This window comes from Notolepis coatsorum (assembly GCF_963971535.1).
Source record: "Notolepis coatsorum genome assembly, contig: SCAFFOLD_222, whole genome shotgun sequence".
Lineage (NCBI taxonomy): Eukaryota > Metazoa > Chordata > Actinopteri > Aulopiformes > Paralepididae > Notolepis > Notolepis coatsorum.
The window spans coordinates 50544-75302 of record NW_028172536.1 but is presented as its reverse complement, the minus strand read 5'-3'; the positions used below and the strand labels follow the sequence as shown (position 1 = coordinate 75302).

The window sequence follows — 24759 nt, the reverse complement described above, 5'->3', positions numbered from 1 at the left end:
GTTTCTCAGAACATGTGCTAGGCTGGTTTAAAACATACATCAGAGGGAGGAAATTCTATGTTAAACTAGGAGATCACATGTCTGATATACGACAACAACTATGGAGTTGCACAAGGGAGTTGCTTAGGTCCTTTACTCTTCTCCCTTTACATGTTACCACTGGGTGATATCATCAGAGAATATAATGTAGATTTCCATAGCTATGTGGATGATACACAACTGTACATATCTGCTGAACCAAATGATACAGCGATTAGCTCCATTACAGACTGCTTACTGGCAATAAATAAATGGATGAGTAAGAACTTCCTGAAACTAAACGAGAACAAAACTGAAATTCTAATTATCGGCCCCAAAACTAAAAAAGAAACATTAATAAAGAACCTGGGAGGACTAACCCCTTGGATCAAATCTGAGGTCACTAGTCTCGGGGTTATTATAGATTCAGAACTGAACTTCAATTATCATATTAGCAAAGTGACGAAAACATCGTTCTTCCATCTCAGAAATATAGCAAAAGTACAACCATTTATTAATCAGAACGATGCTGAGAAGCTAATTCATGCATTCATATCTAGCCGGTTAGAGACTACTGTAATGCACTTTTCACAGGTCTCCCTAAGAAAACCACAGAGAGGCTTCAGCTAATCCAAAACTCTGCAGCCCGACTGCTAACTAGAACCAAAAGGATAGAGCACATTAGTCCAGTCTTAGCTGATTTACACTGGCTTCCTGTGACATTTAGAATTGACTTTAAGGTCCTTCTCCTTACATACAAAGCTCTAAATGGACAGGGACCTAGCTATATCGCCAACACTCTAATAAATTACACGCCAGCAAGAACACTGCGATCATCAGTTGCTGGACTACTAGAGGCTCCCAGAAACAGTCAAAAGAGGATCGGTAATGCAGCCTTTATCAACTATGCCCCAAAACTGTGGAACAAACTACCCCAAAACATCAGGGAAGCCAACTCGCTAGACATCTTCAAAAGATCTCTTTGCTCAGGCATTTCAATGAAACATCAGGGATATCCTGACACAAATTGTACTTACCTGCAATATTCTTACCCTGCCTAATTTTATCCACTGCCTATCAAATTCATGTATCGGTTCTATGCTAATTTTATCTCACTACCTTCTACTGTATGCACTGTAATTTTAAGAGAACTATTTTATCACACGTTTTACTTCTTACTGATGCACTGCTGTTGTATGTTAAATACCCTGTTGTATGTCCGTTCTATTTTATAATTTTTAGAAAATTTTACTATTTTTATTATTTGTATTACTGAAAACTGTAAACAGAGAGCCTATTGGGATGCTAGATCCTAATGTGAAACACTGTGATTTACCATACCTTGCTACCTGTCTATCTTTTTATGCTCACTTATGCCTGCATTTTTTACTGTTGGTGAAGCACTTTGAACTGCAACCTCTGTATGAAAAGTGCTATACAAAAAATAAAAAAAGAAAGTTATTATAAACTGGCGTATGCTTCAGCTAAACTTGCTACCCTTATTATTTCACCCATGCGTGATCTGGGCCCATAACCTGTTGACAGAGTCAGCTGTGGAGCGACAATAATATGTTCAGGACGACAAGGTTTCTCTCTTTAGCCTTTGGCATGGTTTATTATCACATTGCACCCAACAGTACACATGAGACCTTCTCCTTATGAGCAGGGGTGCAGTGCTGGGCATACGCGGTCAAACGACGTTTGGGCTTCGTCACTGAGGCCGAAGTGCGCGCATCCTATTATTATGCAAAGTCTAGGTGATAAGTGCCGCGCGACGACACAAAAATGACTCGTCGCGCCGTATACCTTGGCCGCCGGCACTTATCACCTAGACTTTGCATAATAATAGGATACCGACAACCAAATACAAGCCCTATAGGTGTGGTGGGGGGTTGCTTGATCTCCCGACTGGAAGGATATCATCTGTTCTGTGCGCAACCCAGGGAACATGTATGCGCGTGCACGCGTGCGCGGGAGCGCGCGTGCGCAGGCGTTTGGCCTTCGCCCATATTACGACTGCACCCCTGCTTATGAGAGCGACGGAGGAAGAGAAAGAGGGGGGAGGGAACAATCTCTATACCCTCTCACCTGACGTCAGCTCCAATAGCTACGCCTATAGCGCCCTCTTGTGGAAACAGTTAGACAGTTACATGCAATCATACATAACATCTAACTTCAACAGGGGGGTATGAGTCTGACACTATACATTGTTGTTATTAGAATTGATGTAGCTGTTTACACGTGCCGTCCTGTGTTCCAGGTTCTGAACTACAACCTGGCCCAGGGTGCGTTCATCATCGGTACCTGCGTTGTGTTCTTGAGCTTCGTGGTGCTGAACCTCTTCATCTCTGTCATCCTGGTGGCCTTCAGTCAGGAGCAGATACATCACAAGGTACTCTTCTAGAATAATAATGACAACTCTGCTTGTGCTTTTCACAGCAGAGTACAATTTTCTGGCAGAGGCAATGCTTGTAAGCTAGGGTATTTGTATCTTACATTTCTATGTTTCTCGTGTCCATTCATGTTTTGCGGTTACCACTCCACTGGCTTGTCTTCCTATATTTTGTCATCTGTGCTCGTTTTCTGCCTTACATTGGCCAGATATCGCCACCTAGTGGTATTAGTAGTAGTAGTATAATAAGGTTGTATCTCTCACTGACGCAGCTTTGAGGCTGTCTGCCGTGTGCTGTGCTGCACTCTGCTGCTGATTTCTCCAAAGATCCTAATGTCATCTCAGTGTCGTTTTTGATTTTGGTTTCAACAAACACTGAATGAATCTCTCAAACTGCTTAACAATCTGAGCATTGTTGTTAACAGAACTCAACTATAGGGCGACAATAATGTGGTCAAGAGGCATGGTTTCTATCTTGAGCCTGAACTGGCGTGACTTCCTTTTATTCACATGGTAAGCAGCAGTAATACAAGTCTTCTCTCACTGAGAGACATTGGGGGAGAGAACGAAATGGGTGGATACCTTTGCTTTTATAGTTGCCATAAGGTAGAGTACCTGGGTGGCTCTGCCTAGAGCGCCCTCCAGTGGGAACAGATATATATGCAACTAGACAATCACTGGTGGAGACAATTATATATGCAGGTAAACAGTTACTAGTGTAAACAGCCATATGTACAGTTAGACAGTTACTAACAATCCTACACAGAGCCTCTGATCTCAACACTCCCACTTAGGTTTGCATTAGCATACTGGCTGACTTCTAGGGAAAACATTTAACAAAGGAAATAATATATAAACCCAAAAACATCCATAGGGTATGACATTCAATATCTTCACATTAAACATGACCTTTACAAATCCCTTAAATTTTTATTTGAAAACAGGCTCCCTCATAGTATCTATTACTCTGTCGTTCGTTGGACAGTAAACCGGTGTCATTCTTTCTTATCTGATGGCATACCTGATGAGATGATATTATTTATAATGACATGTTTACATCTATATTGACACCTTAGGTTCCTAGTAATCACAATGGTCCCCCGGTTGTCCTTATAAAGAACATTCTCCATATATACACAATGTTCATCATTTTTAAACGGTTTTGACAGAACGCCCATTCTTCAAAAACACCATATTCGGTATAGAGGATATATTTCAATTACCTACTGCATTTTGAACAATACATTCATAACCTTATCTTCGTCACTTCGAGCAGTTGCTCTAGATAAACACATTTTTGCATTGTCATAGCTAGAAACAAATACTCAGCTTCACAGGCTGATAGTATCCCTGTAGGCTCTAAGCCCTTAAACCTTTGTTGTCTTTTCTGAAACACCGCTGTCCGACTGCAGCACCTCTAGGATAACGAAAAACATATTTTTGACGCAGTTTAATTATTCTCTGTGGGGTCAACAAACATACTCTGACACTCTTACTCACTACAGAACATAGGTCAGGGTGAGTACAGGTTGTCCAACAGAATGAAGCTACCCACAGTTTATCTATACATTTCTTACTTCAGTCAAAAACATCTCAGGACCTTTCCCCACATATCTCTTCTGGGATCTTTTTACACAGTTGGCAGACTGTTCGAAGTCCATACCTATAAAATGGTTTAAAATGGTCTTTGGGGGACAATGTGGCCTCCTTAAAGGTTGGGTTTATCCCACTGGCTACCCTGTAGTAGTACTCAACGGGGTAGGTGTATTGTCCTCCTCGTCACTCCCTTTCCTGGCATAGTCTGGCAGATATTCTGGGGGTTTGTGTTCCCTTGGGGGATACCTCCCACTGCTTGGGGCACTCGACGTCACCCTCAGGTGCTTCTCGTCATCGCCCTCTGGGGGTTGCTGACTGTCTGTCTGCACAACTGTACTAAGTACACTGGGGTGATGTATTTCTATTTCTACACACCTTGCTCTGGAGTCCAGCTCTGGCTCCTATGTCTGTGTCTCGCTCTCACAGGTTGCCTTCGTGACAAACTTGACTAGCATGTGTTTCTGCACTATCCCTTTACCGGGATGATAAACTAGGAGAGCAGGACTTCCTCTGTCGTGTCCTACGAAAAATCCTTTTACATCCTTGGACTTGGGTTTTCCCCTGTCCTGCAGGTACACATAACGCACTGATCCAAATCGGTGCAGTCTGGCTAGATTACACTTCTTTCCTGCCAGCGCTGTATACGGAGTGGTGCCCGAGTGCTTATAAAAGCACCTGTTTCTGGTGTAAGCGGCTTCTTGCACCGCATAATGCCACAGGCTCTTTGGTAAGTTACTATCTGCTAGCTTACACCTAGCCATTTCGAAAAGGGTGTGCCATTCCCTCTCTGCCACACCGCTCTGGTGCGTGGGATATGGACGTGACGTCTCGTGTCTTATCTTATACCTTCCCAACAGTGATTGGAACTCTCCGTTTGTGAACTCGGTTTTGTGGTCTGACCTCAAACATCTTACAGTACCATAAGGGGCTACGTCTGCCAGGAATATTTCTGTGGCCTGGAGTGTGTCACTCTTTTCTTTGATAAAGTAAACAAACACTGCCCCTGTACACACGTCTGTAAAAGACTGTACATATCTAAAACCTCCTATGGACTCGTTGCTTACTGGGCCTGCTAGGTCCATGTCAACTAGTGCAAGTGGTACCCTTACTCTGTCTGTGGGATTTCTGTATTTCGGTTTGGTAAACTTCCCCGTTTTGCACATTGCACAATTTTTGTCAGGTCTACGCTTCTCCCCCTCAATGTGCATGCCTTCTGACACTACTTGCAGTTTTAGTAAATCCTCATAATTACAATGACCCATAATCTCATGCCATGTCTGAATATCATGACTGGCCGTCCCGCTACACACATCATCATTATCGTTACACTGGTTGTAAAGTGAATGATCACAGCCCGAGGACATCGCTGCCTGTGATCAGCAGGAAAGATCGATCAACGAAAGCATCACAGCCAAGAGGGGAGGACCCTCCCTCCCGGCTCGAGGACATCAAATGGAACGTGCGTGAGTAGAATGTATGAATGGAATAGACACTACTGCGTACGTGGCGCGCGCAAACGGCGCTGTGGAATATAAGATAATTATAAAGCTGTCTTAAGAACTGGTGGATAAATATAAACAAGATGTCAGCTACTGAAACGGATAACATGGATTTGACAGCCGCGGAAATTGAGCTGAAACAATTAATAGCATCACGTAAAGCCAGGCTTGCAGCATGCACCCGCAAGCAAAATGAGATTAAAGTGATGATGACATCAAAGGATGAACAAGGAGTAAAAATGGACATGGCATTGTTCAATAAGACACGCAGTGCTTTTAAGATCGCAAATGAGTCTGTACAGCTGTATTTGCAGGATGACGATGATGATGAGACACAACGGTATAAACCAAAAATAGATGAATTTGATACATGGGTTAATGATATGGAAAAATGGTTGATGGAGGGGTACACTAATAAGGAAATGCAAACTCCAGCCCAAAGTCCAACTGAGTCTGTGATTCAGGAGTCTCCAGTAGAGACTCAAAATAAGCTGGAAAAGGACCTTCAGGCTACAATAGGCCCAGAGGATAGCATTTCCAGGGCCCCATCAAAATCATCAAAATCATCCAAATCATCCAGATCATCAAAATCATCAGGTGGAAGCCATGCATCCAGGTTATCTGCCTCCCGTCTAAGGGCTAACACTGAGAGGGCCATCATCCAGGCAAAAGCCGCTGCACTTTCAGCCAGACAAGCCATGAGCCTAAAGGAAGCTGAATTAGAGGCTGAATTAAATCTAAAAAAGGCTAAAGTACAAGCTGAATTAAGTCTGCAGGAGGCTAAAGCCAGGGCTAAATTAAAGGCTGAGAAGGATAGACTTGACTTTGACACAGACATGGCTGTATCAGCGGCCAAACTCAAGATACTGGATGATTATGAGACATCATCACAAACCAACTCATCTAGAACCATGAGGTATCCATCACAAATTAACCAGCTACCCTCTCAAGAGGACGGATATGTGTACAAGATGCAACCTAGAGATGGTATGAATGAATATGTTGACCGAGCACATGCTCTAGACACCTCAGAAGGACTACCGATAATGCAATCACCGGTAGAATATGCATCCATAAATACTGTTCCAAAAACCCCTGTGCAAAGACAGCTCTTGGACCAGTATACATGGGCGCACACACCACAACAACAACAGCAACAACAACAACATCAGCAACAGCAGCAGCAGCAACAGCAACAACAACAACAACAGCAACAACCACAACAGCATCAACAGCAGCAGCAACAACAACAACAACAGCAACAACCACAACAGCATCAACAGCAACAGCAGCAACAACAACAACAACAACAACAGCAACAACAACAACAGCAACAACAACAGCAACACCAACAACAACAACAACAGCAACAACCACAACAGCATCAACAGCAACAGCAGCAGCAACAACAACAACAACAGCAACAACCACAACAGCATCAACATCAGCAACAACAACAACAGCAACAACAACAACAGCAACAACAACAACAACAGCAACAACAACAACAGCAACAACCACAACAGCATCAGCAACAGCAACAACCACAACAGCATCAACAACAGCAACAACAACAACAGCAACAACAACAACAACAACAACAACAACAACAACAACAACAACAACAACAACAACAACAACAACAACAACAACAACAACAGAGGCCTCCACAAGTAGTGAGACCCAAACAGCCATATGTACAGCCACTACCACCTGTACAGTATCGACCACTACCATATGTGCTACCTCAGCCACAACCTTGGCAACAACCACATGCACCATATCAGCATCAGAACCCTGTGCAGCTTCAGCTACAACCATCTGGAGCTACTGCAGGACAACAGGGTCAAACCCAAACAGACCAGGTTCTATCAAATGTCATGGCAAGGCAGAACGACATTGCAGATATACTTGTCACACAGCAGAATCTGGTGCTACTCCCAACCAGGGAGATTCCCATGTTTGACGGAGATCCTATGAACTTTAGGTCATTCATGCGAGCCTTCGAGTACGGCATAGAAAATAGAACCACCAGCGAGCAAGATAGACTCTACTTTTTAGAACAATACACCACAGGGCAACCTAAAGATCTTGTGAGGAGCTGCCTACACATGCATCCACAGGATGGATATGTGGAAGCCAAAAGACTACTTAAAGAGAATTTCGGTGATGAAATAAGAATAACAAATGCTTATATAAAGAAGGCCTTGGACTGGTCCAGCATCAAACCGGAGGATAGTCAAGCTTTGCGCGCCTACGCCCTCTACCTGAGAGGATGCAGTAATGCAATGCAGGAGCTTCACTACATGGATGAGCTGGACAATCCATCTAACCTACGACTGATCTTATCCAAGATACCCTTTAGGATCAGAGAAAGGTGGGGGTCAACGGCCTACGACATCCAGGAGCGCACTGGGCAAAGAGCCAAATTCAAGGATCTTGTGGCTTATCTGGAGAAACAAGCCAAAATCGCCTCCGACCCATTGTGGGGCAATATTCAGGATTACAGTCCTGACGGAGCTGCCCCAAGGTACCTCAAGACTGCAGCCTCTGTATGGCAAACAAGAGCAGGAACAGCGGCTGCACCGGTTAAAGAGAGAAGCAGCTTCGTCACGACAGTGACACCAGTCGCAAACATACCGTCAACCGTCGGTAATGTAGGATCCAAGGCAGATGGCTCTGTAGCTTTTAGAACTCCTTGCTTGTACTGTGCAGGCGATCACTCACTTGAAGCCTGCAGGAGGATAAGAGCTCAGAAACATCTGAACAAAATAGAGTTCTTAAAGGTGAAAGGACTTTGTTTCGGTTGTCTCACCAAGGGACATCTCAGTAGGCATTGTAGCCAGCGGATGAGGTGTCAGCATTGCCAGAAAGAACACCTGACTCTGCTACATATAGAAACAAACGACCAAGAAGGACAGGACGAGCAAAAAGGAACAGTCGGGTCAATGGAATGGAAATCACCTCAACAGGAGAGGACACCACCCCTGACCAAGAAGACTGTGGGTAGTGCTCTGGTGAGGCTTGGTGAACATAATGGGGCCGGTAAGGACTGTGCTTTACCCATCGTGCCAGTAAAGGTGAAACAGGCTGACGGAAGTGGGTATGTAACGACATATGCCTTCTTGGACCATGGCAGCTCGGCATCCTTTTGCACAGAGAGCCTCATGAGGAAGCTGAACGCTAAGGGCCGGAAAACATCAATTCTCCTTAAGACAATGGCACAAGAGAAACATGTCCCAGCATATGAGATCTCAGGCCTGGAGGTAGGCAACATCAATTGTAACTGAGGGGTACAATTCCCTGACTGTATTGATAAGTATGGTATTATTAAACCACTACTGCTTGTACTTTAACTTCTGGCCATCCAGTACATGATATAGATATGATGAACACTTTCCCACCTGATGAAACGAAGTCCACACAAATGTATAAATCGAATATTTTATATAGCAAAGGGTATATACAACGTTCACTTAATGACATTTATGATTTGAAATGCACTTGTAAGGCAAATTAGTATTCGTAGGTAAATCAACATTGAATGTCCAATCTCTGGTTACGCAGGGAGCAAGTATACAACCTGGTTCTTTAGGGAACTATAGCGATGGTACTTAAATGATTATAGCTGGATACACTAAAGGGGGGTCCCGCTGGTTGTAAGTCAGTAGGGGGGGGGGTTAGGAGAGCCGCTGGCGGTATCCCATCTGGCCGACGATTTCTTGGGAGAATTCAGAGTGCTGAACACGGTGCCCACAGAACCTCGGTCCGCAGATGAATACAGCTGGGCCCTCTGGTGGACGGTAGCTGCCGGTCCACAACGAAGAGACGTGAGGCGACCTCACTCGGGGTAGAGCGCCGTCTCACCTGGACTCCTCTCGGGGGGGGGTAGTTCCAACACTCAGCAGTGTTGGCCGTTATCCATGGAATAATCAAAGCACCCAAAGCACGTAGATAATCCAAGCCGTGGAAGGCTCGCCGTCGTCCGGGTAAAGTAATCCAATGTACAGGTCCACTCATCCTGGCCCGGAGCTCCTCGGATGCAAGCACCACACGTGGTCTGCCCAGCCTGGTTAAGACTCCAGATAACGTCAGGAACGATGGGGGTACTGCTCACTTTATAACTCTAACCGAACGATGCACCATACATAATAGACTATTATTAACTTAATAGAAATATGTCCCACTCGACGGTATAGTGCCAAACTATGACAATTCAACTATTAATCCACACGATGTCTCAATGCCTATTCTGAGGCCAAGTAGGCCATACTGCACCACACGTGCGTCGTGGGTGAGGCTTCACGTCTGTTACTAGGTTGGAGGGTAAAGGACTAATGGACTAAAAGAAAGTTCTACTTGCGCCATATATATATGCGCTGTGAACAAATAGTACCATTCGTATTTCGCCAGACGTATTCCTACGCGAAACCGGGCTTGTAACGACATGTTCGTCGGCACGATTGAACTTGAACCAAGGGGCTTGGCTGCTGGCGGCAGGTTCTCGTCCAATGGTAGAATGAAACTATTATGGGCTGTTAGTAGACTAAAGGGATATTCAGTGTATATGTACAAGGAATATACAGGGGATATCAAACGATATACAAATACTATTAAATATATATCCATAAATAAATATATATATTCGGTTTAATCTGATCCTTCACAACAGCCGCCCCCTAATTAGTCCCACCTAATTAGCTAAGCAGAGACAGATTAACCGCACTGTCTACCACTCAAGGTCCGCTGTAAGGGTCAGTCAACTCACAAAGTCATGGGGTCATGGTCGTCATCGATAGTGTCTGGGAGTCTAGGCAGTTCTATGAGCCTCGCCACGGGTCGTGTGTAAGTTCGCCCTTGGACAAGTACTTCAGCTGCTCGGACCTTGCCATCGGCACCGGTGATCACTTTGCTTACGCGGCCAGCCGGCCACATAGCTCTGGGTAGTGACTGGTCGATAATCATGACGACTGTTCCTTCTGTCAAATTGTCTCTCTCTTTTACCCACTTCTGGCGGGTCTGTAGAGACGGTAGGTAGTGGAGTAGAAAGCTGTTCCAAAACTTGTCAGCTAGTACTTGACTGTACCTCCACATTCTTCGGCCGTTCGCTTCTTCAGGCCTGTACATTGTCTGGGGTAGCGTGGGGTCTAGCCGCCCCATCAAGAGTGTGTTGGGGGTGACTGGGTCGACATCTGCTACATCACTGGAGACGTAGCCGAGGGGCTTGGAGTTCAATACTCCCTCGATCTCCGTGAGGACTGTCATTAGGACTTCTTCCGCCACAGTCTGGGCCCCAAGCACGGCGTACAGGGCTGTCTTTATAGAACGTACTTCTTGTTCCCAGGTTCCACCGAAGTGGGGTGCGTTCGGGGGATTAAACTGGAAGTCAATCTGGGATGGAGCGAGGTGGGTCTTAAGTTCTGGGCCCATAGCTTGGAAGCTCTCTCTCAGCTCTCTTTCTCCGCCTTTGAAGTTTGTCCCGTGATCAGACAACAATGTAGACGGTTTTCCTTTCCGTGATGTGAATCTTCGGAAGGCCATAAGGAATGAGTCTGTGCTCATGGTCGGAAGGAGTTCGATATGTATCGCTCTGGTGGTCATGCATTTGAATACAATACCCCACCGCTTCTCGGTTCCTCTTCCTCTCTTTATATACAACGGGCCAAAACAGTCCATGCCTGTGGAGTGGAATGGCTTATCGCCGAGTCGGAGGCGACAGGGAGGTAGGTCAGCCATCCGGGGTATGCTGGGCTGCGCGCGCCACTTTCAGCAGTCTAGACAGGTTCGCTGGAAGCGTCGCACCGCTTCTCTTCCTTGAAGTATCCAATAGCGACGTCTGATCTCCGCGAAGACTCTCTCTGCTCCTGCGTGGTGTACATCCTCGTCGTATTTCTTTATGATCAGCTCTGTGACCTTGTGTCGGCTGTTCAAGACTATCGGGTACTTAACGTCATCCGGTAGATCGGGGGCTCTCCGCAGACGACCACCCACTCTGATGAGATTATGGGCGTCGCTCTCGGGTGCCAGGTGGAGCAGTCTGCTGTCTGATGGGACGGGCTTTCCTCCCTGTAGACAGTCTAGCTCATCAGGGAACGAGTCTCTCTGGGCTCGTTGTAGTAGAAGAAGTTCTGCTTCTTCGTAGTCAGCTGCTGAAATGTCAGTGGTGGACTGAATCTCTGGGTGGTGCCACAGGAATGTCTTTAGCTGCGCACTCTGTAGGGTAATGCAGTCATCTATGTTGGGGTCTGTGGAGGCGACTGTGCTCAGTCCACAGAACATAGGTTTCTTGTTCTCAGCCTCCTCTTTACTTGCTTCCCGTGGGGTGGGCGTAGGCCACTCTTCTTCCGGGAGCTTGAGGAATTCTGGTCCGTCACTGTAGATGTTGCGACGGGTGAGGTCATCCAGGGACATTCCCCGGGTGATGACGTCAGCTGGGTTGTGTTTGGTGTCCACATACCGCCAGCTCGCTGCTTCTGTTAACTCTTGAATCTCGGTGACTCTGACTCCCACGAAGACTTTGTATCTGCATGAATCAGACTTGATCCATGTGAGTACTGTAGTGGAATCTGACCACAAGATTGTTCTGTGCACCGGAATGGTGAGTTCATGTTGGATTAACGTGGCTAGATGCGCTCCTGCTAGGGCTGCGCAGAGCTCTAGACGCGGGATAGATTGTTGCTTTCGTGGGGCTATTCTTGAGCGAGCCAGGATGAAAGCAGTGTGTATCTCTCCTCCCTTCTCTTGGGCACGCAAGTAGGCCACCGATCCATAGGCTACTTCGGAGGCGTCACTGAAGACGTGTAGATCCATCTTGCATGTCTCTGGCCTCACTGTGGGTGGGAAGTAGCTGCGGCGTATATTGACGCCTGGGAGTGAGCGGAGCTCCGTCTCCCACTCTCTCCATGTGGAGGCAAGGTGTGCGGGTATTGGGTCGTCCCAGCCCTGGTCCTTGTCCCATAGTGCTCGTACAATCATCTTTGCCCTGGTGGTGTAAGGTAGAATACATCCCAACGGGTCATATTGTCTGGCGAGTGTTCTGTACACACTCCGTCTGGTGGTCGGTATCGCCGTCGACCTTCCCTGCTCCGTGGTCAGGGGTTTGTGTCTATAGTGGAGCGAGTCTGTTTTGAAGCGCCAGACTAGTCCTAGTGTCATTTCTTGGGCTTCTCCTGGGATTGTCGCCATCCAGGTCTCGCTGCTGGCAGCCTTGTCCGCGGGGGAGAGGCTGCGCAATACGTCCGGGTCACTGCTGGCCCACTGCCTGAGATCAAAGCCGCCTTTGATCAGGGAGGCGCGTAGCTTGATTAGGAGAGCCTCGGCTTCTTCTTGAGTCGAAACGCTTTGTAAACAGTTGTCCACGTAGAAACTGTTCTTCACACTGTGTCGGACCTCTTCATCTGCTGCTGGGTCCTCTGCGACGTGTTTCTGTAGTGCAAATGTAGCACAGCACGGGCTGCATGTGGTTCCGAAGGGGAGGACTTCCCACTGGTAGATGGCTGGGTGCTCATCTCCGATCCTCTCTCTCCATAGGAACCGCAGCAGGGGCTTGTCCTCCTCCACTAGTCTCACCTGCAGGAACATCCCTTTGATATCCCCGCTGATAGCCACCTTGTCCTGGCGGAAGCGTAGTAGCACGCCTAGTAGAGAGGGGCCGAGTGTGGGGCCGGGCAAGAGCTCTTTATTCAGATTTTGGGATCCGATCTGGTAGCTGCAGTTAAACACAATGCGATCCTTGCCGTTGTGGTGGACCTTGTGGTGCGGCACGTACCATGATTCGGTCGTCTGATCGGCCTCTTTAATGTCAATCTTTGTCACGTGTCCCGCTGTGATTAGCTTCTCAATCTCAGCGCGGTACACACTCTCTTGAGCCGGGTCTTTGGCTAGGCGCCGCTCTGTGTTCAATAGATACCGCTCCGTGGCGTCTTTCTTTGCGTGAAAGGTGGGCATTCCCTCTCGCCTCAGGAGTGGAGTTGCGTATCTCATCACTCCGCCGACTGTGACTCTCTTTGTCCCTTGCTCGAGTAGGTTGATGGCGTAAATGTCTTCTTTAGAACGAATGTCTTTCTTTTCGTTCTTAAAGGGCATTGTCTCTAGTGTCCATAGCCTCTCGACATGCTGCAGGAGAGTGGTGTCTTCTTCTGTCGTTCTGGAGTGGAGGCAGCTAGTGGCTGCTGTTCGGTTGAGAGATTTAGCGAGGGGGCCTTGTAGTGTCCACCCTAGGCGGGTCTCGACTGCTGCAGGACAGCCTCGGGGTCCTGTATGGACCCGGTCAATCGGGACGATGAGGTCTGCATGGTCGGAGCCTATCAGCAGGGTCGGGGTGGCGCCGTCTATGAGCGGGATAGGTAGTTGACGCAGGTGCACATATTTATCCATCAGCTTGGCGATGGGGTAGGTGTACTGCGATAGTCCTATTTCTTGGCTGGTGAAAGCATTTGTAATCCTATACCGTCGCTCTGGCTGCCCGCTTGCTGCGATAGTGAAGGAGACATTCTCGCCCTTTATCGTCTTTAAATCTCTTCTTATTGTCCGAATCGTCATTTGGTTCTCGCTCCCCCGCAGTCCCAGCTGGGCCGCAGCGGACGCGAGCAGAAGGGTCTTCTCTGACCCGTCATCAAGGACGGCGTAAGTGTCCATGACTTTATCTTGGTAGCTCAATGTCACACGGACTACCTTTAAGAGCACTTGGGCGCCGCTGCTGCTGGCGGGGTCAATGTACATGACACTTGCCTTGGTGCTGCTCGATGGTGCAGGTGCAGGCCTTCTTCTGTTACTGTCGTGTAGTACATCTAGATGGGCTCCGTCACACCGACTGCACCTTTTCTTTAGGCGGCATTCGGCTGCCATGTGACTGCGCGCACATCGGTAACAGCGCCTGTTGGACTTTATCCATTGACTCACTTCTTCTGCATTCATCTTTGTGAACAGGTCACATTGTGACAGCCAGTGTTCCTTCTCACAGTAGGGGCACACCATCTTCCACTTCTCTTTTCTCGAGGGGGTACTGTGGCTCTTACTGCTCGGTACTGACTCTGATTGGTGCATGACAGTCACCGATCTTCTTCCATCGTTTATTCTCCTGGGTCCCTCTCTGGAGCTTGGCGTGCTCCGCACGAACGTATCCAGTCGTAAGCTGCTGACTTCTCTCGCCAGGAAGTCGGCTAGATCGAGGAGGGATGGTTCGGGACCGTTAGGATCACGGTGGTCTCTCTGCCGCCTAAAACGCTCTTGTCTTGCGGGTGGCAGCTTCTCTAAAATCCTCTCGACGTTAGAGTTGGCGTATAGCTTGTGCATGCCCTTTTCCCGTTGCGCTCCCAGCATCCCTACCAGGGACTGCACTTTTATCGACAGGTCGTCTAATGAGCGATTGTCTGTTGCTGGGGGTAGGCGATCAATATGCCTTATCTCTTGGATTACGTAATCCCATATACGTCCATATCTCTGGTCCAGCGCTGCTAGAGCCGCAGTGTATGGGGTCGTAGAGGTGGCATAGGCTAGCGCTATATTGTGCGCTTGCGGTACTTTCAGGTGCTTCAGTAATATTGCATACTTGTGACGTTCATCAACGACGTCCACCATCATTGTCTCTAAGCACATCCAGAGCTCCGTGTACTGTGCTCGATTCTCATAGGTGAAGTCTGGAAACGTCTGCGTGGCAATGTATGACGCCGTGGATGGCTGATACATCGGCGAGCGTTGGGGGAGAGACCTCCTAGGCGAGTCTCCTCTTGCGCCTCTCTGTGGGCTGGTACCGGCAGGGTACCATGGCCCGCTGGTCCAGGTGCTGTTCCTCGGGGCTGGTCGTGCGTCATGCTCACCCGTGAATAGAGTCGGGGGTCTGTAGCGCAGCGCCGCGGGGGTATAGCCTGGGCTGTACTGGACCTCCTGGTCCGGTGGAGTACTGTGCTGTCGTCGGGCTTGGTTCTCCTCCTCTCCCTCTTCCTCTTCTATCAGGTCCTCTAGATCCTGTAGTCGTTTATTTAGCTTCTCCGCAGTGTATGCCGCTCCTTCCTTGTAGCTGGGTCTCGCTTGGACCGGTCTGGGAAGGGGGTCTGCGGGGGGTATAGGCTTGGTCTGTTGGTCAAGTTCAGGGTCGCTTGCTCGGTTAGGAGACGCTGCCCTTGACTGTTGTCTCGACGAGTTCCTTGAACCCCTGGCGGAGGGAGAGGGTGTTGCCTTGAGGATCAGCTGCTCCATTAGTTGCGCTTGTAGCTTGTCGCGCTCGGCTTCGCGCTTGGTGAGATCTGCTTCTCTTTGGCGCTGTGCGTCGGCCCGGTCTCTTGCCATATTCTCTTCCGTCTGAAGGCGTCTCATCTCCAGGCGTATGCGCTCTTCTTCGTTCCGTTGCTGCGCTTGGAGTTGTTCGCGCTCGATAAGCATCTGTGCTTGGAGTCGATCGCGTTCACCCTGAAGTCGATCGCGTTCAGTAGCGGCTGTCAGGCTGACTAGGAACGCCTGTGATAGCATCCTCTCCGCTTCGCTGGGGGAAGACGGTTGTAGAGGTGAGCCGCTCCTGGGTGAGCCGCTCCTGGCTGTACTCGTTGGGGAGTCCTGGAGCTCTATTTCCTCGGCGCTCCCCTCCTCTTCTTCCGTGCAGAGTTCTCTCTCTGTAGGGTTGTCTTCCTCCCGGGGCTGGTCGGGGACTACTTCTTCGGTATTGGCGGGGGGTAAAGGCATGTCAGCTCCCTCCTGGTCCCCACCGTGAGCTTGGTCAGTTACATTAGAACCCACTAGGGCCTCTGTGGTCGGGGAAACCTGGTCGTTAAGGTCAGACATAATTTTACTTTCTACTTTTACCGCGTTTACCGTTTGTCGAAGGCTAGGTAGTTGACTGACAGCGTAATCCTCTAAGTACTGAGGTGGCTGTCGTCTGCGCTGCGGGCGTTCTACGTTAGGAGGACCGTTTCGTGGAGTGTTCATCATAGGCCATTTCAATATTAATAACACTATATTAATAATACACTAGTTACCCTCCGGCTCGAAGGACCAATTGTAACTGAGGGGTACAATTCCCTGACTGTATTGATAATTATGGTATTATTAAACCACTACTGCTTGTACTTTAACTTCTGGCCATCCAGTACATGATATAGATATGATGAACACTTTCCCACCTGATGAAACGAAGTCCACACAAATGTATAAATCGAATATTTTATATAGCAAAGGGTATATACAACGTTCACTTAATGACATTTATGATTTGAAATGCACTTGTAAGGCAAATGAGTATTCGTAGGTAAATCAACATTGAATGTCCAATCTCTGGTTACGCAGGGAGCAAGTATACAACCTGGTTCTTTAGGGAACTATAGCGATGGTACTTAAATGATTATAGCTGGATACACTAAAGGGGGGTCCCGCTGGTTGTAAGTCAGTAGGGGGGGGGGGTTAGGAGAGCCGCTGGCGGTATCCCATCTGGCCGACGATTTCTTGGGAGAATTCAGAGTGCTGAACACGGTGCCCACAGAACCTCGGTCCGCAGATGAATACAGCTGGGCCCTCTGGTGGACGGTAGCTGCCGGTCCACAACGAAGAGACGTGAGGCGACCTCACTCGGGGTAGAGCGCCGTCTCACCTGGACTCCTCTCGGGGGGGGGTAGTTCCAACACTCAGCAGTGTTGGCCGTTATCCATGGAATAATCAAAGCACCCAAAGCACGTAGATAATCCAAGCCGTGGAAGGCTCGCCGTCGTCCGGGTAAAGTAATCCAATGTACAGGTCCACTCGTCCTGGCCCGGAGCTCCTCGGATGCAAGCACCACACGTGGTCTGCCCAGCCTGGTTAAGACTCCAGATAACGTCAGGAACGATGGGGGTACTGCTCACTTTATAACTCTAACCGAACGATGCACCATACATAATAGACTATTATTAACTTAATAGAAATACGTCCCACTCGACGGTATAGTGCCAAACTATGACAATTCAACTATTAATCCACACGATGTCTCAATGCCTATTCTGAGGCCAAGTAGGCCATACTGCACCACACGTGCGTCGTGGGTGAGGCTTCACGTCTGTTACTAGGTTGGAGGGTAAAGGACTAATGGACTAAAAGAAAGTTCTACTTTACTTGCGCCATATATATATGCGCTGTGAACAAATAGTACCATTCGTATTTCGCCAGACGTATTCCTACGCGGAACCGGGCTTGTAACGACATGTTCGTCGGCACGATTGAACTTGAACCAAGGGGCTTGGCTGCTGGCGCCAGGTTCTCGTCCAATGGTAGAATGAAACTATTATGGGCTGTTAGTAGACTAAAGGGATATTCAGTGTATATGTACAAGGAATATACAGGGGATATCAAACGATATACAAATACTATTAAATATATATCCATAAATAAATATATATATTCGGTTTAATCTGATCCTTCACAACATCAATGATGACACATTTATTGCACTGCCTACGCTATACACTCAACCAGCAATCCCAGTGTCAAAAGAAAACATCCTTACTCAAGAGGAACTGAAGAAATGGCCCTACCTGAAGGATGTTCACATCACTTACATTGACTCAGATGTGGAGCTTCTGATTGGAGTCAATACTCTGAGAGCCATGGAGCCTCGGCAGATAGTGAACAGCCAGGATGACGGACCATATGCTGTAAGGTCACTCTTGGGATGGGCGGTCTATGGTCCACTGAACGTCAACGCGGTGGATGTGACAAGAAGATATGGTCCACTGAACGTCAACGTGGTGGATGTGACAAGAAGACCCAAAGCCATCACCAACAGTTCGATAAACTTAAAAGATGGTCAGTATAACTTGCCACTCTCCTTTCGGAAAGGAGATGTGATGACACGCAACAACAGACAGGTGGCGACACGAGCCATGCACCTGCAAAAGAAGAGGAAGGATGAAGGGTACCATGCAGAGTACAGACGGGTGGCAACACAACGAGCCATAAGCCTGCAAAGGAAAACAGGAAGATCTAAGAGCAGAGAGAAGACTGTAAGATCGAAGAGGAAAGGGGATGGAATATCTAAAACCACAGAGAATGTACCTCTTCAAGAACCAAGCCAAGATGGCTGTGTCTGGTACATACCCCATCACAGGGTGTATCACAAAAGAAAGAAAGAAAGTGGAAAGAACATGAGTGGTGTTTGATTCACATCATCATTCCAAGGCACCACCATGGCAAACTCTGGAGTGAAGTGGATTATGGATCCACTTGATGATTTGTTATTTTGTGACGTGGAATGTTCTCAGTTGTATTGTGGTGATTCACGTGACAGGTGAATCTGCCATGGCACAGCTGATAACATAAATAGCCAAAGAGAACTTCGCCCCTGGTGACTTGGTGGTCATAGTGGACGACACAGCGCCCAGGAATTCCTGGCCGCTTGGACGGATCCTGGAAACCTTTCCGGATAACAAGGGCCTACTACTGGAGTCAGAGGAGGATTGCCAGCTGTAATGAACACTCGCCCGACCATATTTTGTAATTGTGTAGGCACAATTAGGGGCCGGTGTAAAGGCCGAACAAGTGTTTTTTGTTATAGATTATTATTATTATTATTAGTATTATTATTATTATTATTATTATTATTATTATTATTATTATTATTATTATTATTATTGTTGTTATTATTTCCAATGGAAGGATATGATTTATGGGAATGTTATGATTATCTGTATAGCAATTGAATGTTCTCAGTTGTATTGTGGTGGTTCACGTGACTGAAGTGAATCGCCATGGCACAGCTGATGGCATAAATAGGTAAATGGGGATCAGCTGTGGGTTGGTAGCCGACGGGGAAAGCATATAATTTTCTTACCGCTTCGGGAACGTTTTAGATTAGTCTTATTTAGGAAACACTTTAAGCAATTAGACCAGGTTATAGGACGCTTAGGATCGCTTTGATCACCTCTCCCATGTAACCTACCTTATCTAATTAAATCGGATCACCACATCGGTGTCTGATAACGGAGCTTAATGTGTGGAAGACTATTATTTGGACGTTGAGCGCGTATGGATTCACTCCCCGTCTATACCAGGAAGCGGACACAGGCATGTTGCCGCTACACTGGTCGTTGTCATTACACTCCGTTTTCAGATAAAATATTCTCTGGTACATCTTTATGTCAAACCGGGTACTGTCAGGTTCTACAAGAAAATTTTTACCTTTATCGAAGAATACCTTGGTGCCGCTTGCAGTAGCAGCTATTACAGAGAATAGTCCTTGTGGGAACGATGGTACATATAGAGCGTTCTTTAGCGTCACCGTACGCCGGCGCCCCCTGCTGTCCGTGAGGCATACCTGTGCGTCTCCCCTCTTTTGTGCCAATCCGTAGATGCGTCTACCGTCCGCCAGCTCCATGCAGTGCCTCTCCGAGTGGAAAGTGTCGTCAAAGTTCTTGAACCGACTCCTGTCTTTGATGACATGTGATGACGCGCCTGTGTCCACGATCAGTCCCCTTCTCTGGGCCCGCTGCAGCTGGGCCGGTCCGGGTCCGGTGATGCCCGCCGTCCGCGCTCCAAAAGCGCAGTTTTCTTGTCCCGTTATCCTCCGGGCGTCGTCTCGACTCACCTCACATCGATCGTCGCCGCCATCGATTTTCCGGGCGTCGTCTCGATTCATCTCCCGTCGATAGTCGCCTCCATCGATTCTCTGGGCGTCGTCTCGATTCATCTCAAGTCGCCGTCGTGTCCGCTGTCGTCATCCTGTCCACAGCCGTTATCTTGTCTGTAGTCACCATTTTGTCCGTGGCTTTCGTCTCGCCTGTAGTCGCCATTTTGTCCGTGGCTTTTGTCTCGCCTGTAGTCGCCATTTTGTCCGTGGCCTCTGTCTCGTTCATGGCCGTCGTCTCGTCCGTAGCCGACATCTTGTCCATGCGCGTATCGCGCGCAGCTTAGGGTTGCCACCCGTCCCTTAAAATACGGAATCGTCCCGTAATTGTAAACTAAAAGACGCGTTCTGTATTAAACTGATACGGGACGCCCCTTGTCCCGTATTTTAAGGTTGCCAGTTTAGTGAGAGAAATGAGCTAGCCGAGCTGCAAAAACAAGCAAAATTTGTCAAAGTTGCGGGAAATAAACAGACATGGCAACTCTAGTATGGTGGGCGTGCGCTCAGCAGCTCAGCGACCAATGAGAATTAGCGCTTTCACGTTGCTAGGAAGAGTTCTGTGCAGCTGTGCCAATCCTCTGTCTGCGTGCTGCGTGATTTCTTTTCGAAGGCGCTTTGACAATGTCTACAGCAGACACTCCACCGTGTCCTAAAAAGACAAAACGCCTCCAGAAGTACAGACCTGAGTGGGAAGAGGCAAATATCTGGGTTGATAGTGTCAGTGGAGATGTTTACAAAGCAAATTGTAAAGTATGTAGGCGTGTGTTTTCTGTGGCACATGGTGGACTGACTGACATCAGACAGCATGCCTCAGGAGAACAACATTCCCGAAATATAAGAACGCAAAGGACCCAAGCACAGGTGTCACAGTTCTTCATGTCTGAAACATCTCCTGAGATTGATTCGGTATGGGATATTATTAATTACATCTTATTTATCTGGTTGTGTTTTTAACTAGATGTCAGTATTTCTATTTACCTGCCCTGGCAGCCAGGAGCCTACATATTGGCTGCTGATGTTGGCATAGTCTAGGCTATTTCAGTTGACTAATATGGTTGATTGTTCATTAATGTTGAGTTTTTAAAGTCTAATAAATAAACATGTATTTAATATATATTAATCAATATAATTAAATAGTGTGCCCATTTAAACTCTTATGTTGTTATGCTCATCTGGAATTCTTCATAATAACATAATTCATAAATACATAAATGCAAAAATACTTAAATAAATACTTAAACATAAATAAATAGTGTTCAGACAACAATATAAAAGTCAATGTCATACTGTTCAATTTCATTTCATTTAAATTTGATCATCCCACTCCTCCCCTCTAGGTTACTGCAGCTGAGGTGATACAGGTATACCACACGGTTAAACACAACCTCAGCTACAACAGTGCTGACTGTGCACACAAGCTCAATCAAAAGGTTCTACATGATTCCAAAATAGTAAAGAAAATGACTTTAGGAAGAACAAAGGCAGAGGCTCTGGTCAAAGACGTCCTTGCTCCAAAGGCAGTGGGTGATGTTCTCAAGGCCTTAACATCAGACAAACCCCTCCCATTCTCCATACAGACGGATGCATCAAATAAAGGGAACAGGAAGATGTTTCCCCTTGCTGTCCAATACTTCACTCCAGAGTGTGGGGTCACCAACAAAAAAAATCCAGATGAGTCAGCTGCCGGGATTGTAGCTCTCCTAGAACAATCCCTTGAGAAATTTGGCTTATCATTAAATCAAGTGACAGCATTTAGGGCAGACAACACAAATGTTAATTATGGAATTCACAACTCTGTCTTCACCAACCTGAAGAAGAAACAAAAAGATCTGCTGCAAGGAAACTGCCATGCCCACATATTGCACAACACAGTGAAGCACGCTCTTGACAAGCTCACCATAGATGTGGAAAATGTTGTGCTGAAGGTCTATGGCCACTTCTCTGTATCTGCCAAACGAAGAGAATCACTCAAAGAATTTTGTGAGTTCTGTGATGTTGAGTTCCAAGAGATTCTACGACATGTCACAACCAGGTGGCTCTCTCTTAATCCAGCCATCCACAGACTAATGCAAACCTGGACTGCATTGAAGTCTTACTTCATCAGCCTGGGGGATGAGTGTCCCAAGCGGCTTCAAGATTTGTTAAAGCTCAGTGAAGACTCAAATGAGGAAGATGGAGACATAGTGGAGGTTTACCTTCTCTTCTGCAATAATATCCTCTCCCTCTTTGAGGAAGTTGTAAAGAAGCTGGAGAGTAATGCAACCACCTGTGTTGAGTTATATTCCATCATGGATAACTTCAAGCAGAAACTCACACAGAGACGAGATGACCAGTTCTACGGCTACTTAACTAAAGTGAAGTTGCAGCGCCTCCTTCCACAGGAAGCAGATATGGCAAGGGCAGAGTTCACTGCATTTCTTAACACAGCAATCTCATATGTTGAGAAATGGTTCAACTTCTCAGAAGACAACTGGCTGTTCCCACTGCAACCTCTCTCTCTGCACCATGGCACCTTGACCTTTGATGACATTGAGAAGGTGGCTAGTAAGCTCAACCTCATCCATAAAGTCAAGATGGATGAACTTTATGATGAATGCACCACAGTCAATACCATTCTGAAGAGGCTCAGAGAAGATGCTGAGGATGAATGGAAGTCCAAAGGTGTGGCCGCCAGGTGGATGGCTGTTTTTAAAGTAGCTGACCTGCCTAACATGCTGTCTATCATCAGCCACATCTTGAGCATTCCAGCATCCACTGGATATGTGGAAAGGATTTTTTCCAGAATGACCAACAACAAGTGGAGTGACAGCAGGAACAGGTGCTCAGTGGAGCTCATGAGGAGTGAGCTCCTGATCACTCTCAACTTTGAGCAGTCCTGTTCAGAGTTTCACAGCACTGCTTTGAAAGACAAAGAGCTACTCAGTGCTGCAAGGAGTAACAAGAAGTACACTTGGAAAAAGAAGTAACACAGTGAGGAAGAGAGGGAAGGCTGTTGACTGTTTAACACTGGTCTACACCAAAGAGGACATAAACACTTTCTGATGGACCCATGACTTTTTGGCTAAGAGGGTTGAGGGAAGGAGGATTTATTTGCACTTTTTTTTTTATTAATCTTTTAATTTGGGTCACACAAGTGTTTCATTGTATTATTGTCCTCTTTCAGTAAAAGTGTTCCCAGGCTTTGTGTTTACAGCACTTTATATGCATACAGTATTATGCTCAAGTTGAGGCTATAGTTCAGCCAATTTATTGAAACAATGTTAAATGCAAATAAAGCACTTTAAACTTTAAGTATGACTAAATGCTTTCTTGACTATATATTAGTTCACAGACGCTGTGGTGTCATTCATAACAACGCTGGCTGATAGTATTGTCCCCACAAAGAAGGCGAGGGTGTTCCCAAACCAGAAACCATGGGTGGACAGTACTATCAGAGCAGCCCTGAACTCTCGCACCACTGCTTATAACCTGGGCAGAGAGTCAGGAAACATGGAAGAGTACAAGACAACAGTCTACACTCTGCGCAAGGCTGTTAAACTTGCTAAGAGGACGTATGCCGACAAGATGGAGGCACAAATGGCACAGAATGACACAAGAGGCTTATGGCAAGGACTGAGGGCTATAACTGACTACAAAGTCAGCGCCCCCTCAATGGGGAGCGACGACACCTCCCTTGCGGACCAGCTCAACACCTTCTACGCGCGGTTTGGTGCAAACAGTGGCACTGCTAGCCCAACGGCTAGTGACGTCACTGGTGCGCCGGCTGTTGTGGAGGGGGGGGGGGGGCATCCGCGGGGGGCGGGGACGATCTCTCATTGACGGTACACAGTGTGAGGAGAGCATTTATGCAGGTGAACACCAGGAAGGCGGCTGGCCCAGATGGAATAACAGGACGCATACTCAAGTCCTGTGCTAACCAGCTAGCCCCTGTGTTCACCACCATATTTAATCGATCCCTGAAGGAGTCAGTGGTCCCTGCCTGCTTCAAGATGTCTACCATTATCCCGGTACCAAAGAAACCCTCCCCAGCAGGTCTCAATGACTACAGACAGGTGGCACTCACCTCTGTGGCCATGAAATGTTTCGAGAGGCTGGTCAAGGATCACATTTGTGCCTCCCTCCCCAGCGATATGGACCCTATGAAATTTGCATACAGGCCAAACAGGTCCACTGACGATGCGGTCTCCCAAGTACTGCACAGCACCCTCTCTCACCTGGACCGTCAGAAGGGGGGCTATGTGAGACTGTTGTTCATTGACTACAGCTCAGCGTTCAACACCATAGTCCCCACCAGACTGGTGGACAAGCTGATCGAGCTGGGTCTGAGCTCCGCCCTGAGCGCCTGGGTACTGGACTTTCTGAGTGAAAGACCCCAGGCGGTCAGGGTGGGGGGTCAGACCTCCAACACCATCACCCTGAGCATCGGGTCCCCCCAGGGCTGTGTTCTGAGCCCCCTGCTGTACTCACTATACACACACGACTGTGTGGCCAAGTTCAGCTCCAACTCCATAGTGAAGTTCGCAGACGACACAGTGGTGGTGGGGCTGATCTCGGACAACGACGAGAAGGCCTACCGGGAGGAGGTTGAGGTACTGGAACGCTGGTGCCAGGACAACAGCCTGCTCCTGAACATTGGTAAAACCAAGGAGCTGATCGTGGATTATAGGAGAGGA

The 24759-nt window shown here is 47.5% G+C and overlaps 1 protein-coding gene across 1 annotated transcript in view; it reads left to right on the top strand.

Moving 5' to 3' along the window:
• Window positions 1–24759, top strand: part of LOC311247709 (polycystin-1-like protein 2) — a gene marked incomplete at both ends in the record, with an annotated part of 216415 nt that overhangs the window by 172934 nt on the left and 18722 nt on the right. The window contains one exon of the mRNA XM_084338717.1: window positions 2279–2410. Within this exon, the coding sequence (XP_084194843.1) occupies window positions 2279–2410 (132 nt within the window). The remainder of the gene's footprint in view (window positions 1–2278; window positions 2411–24759) is intronic.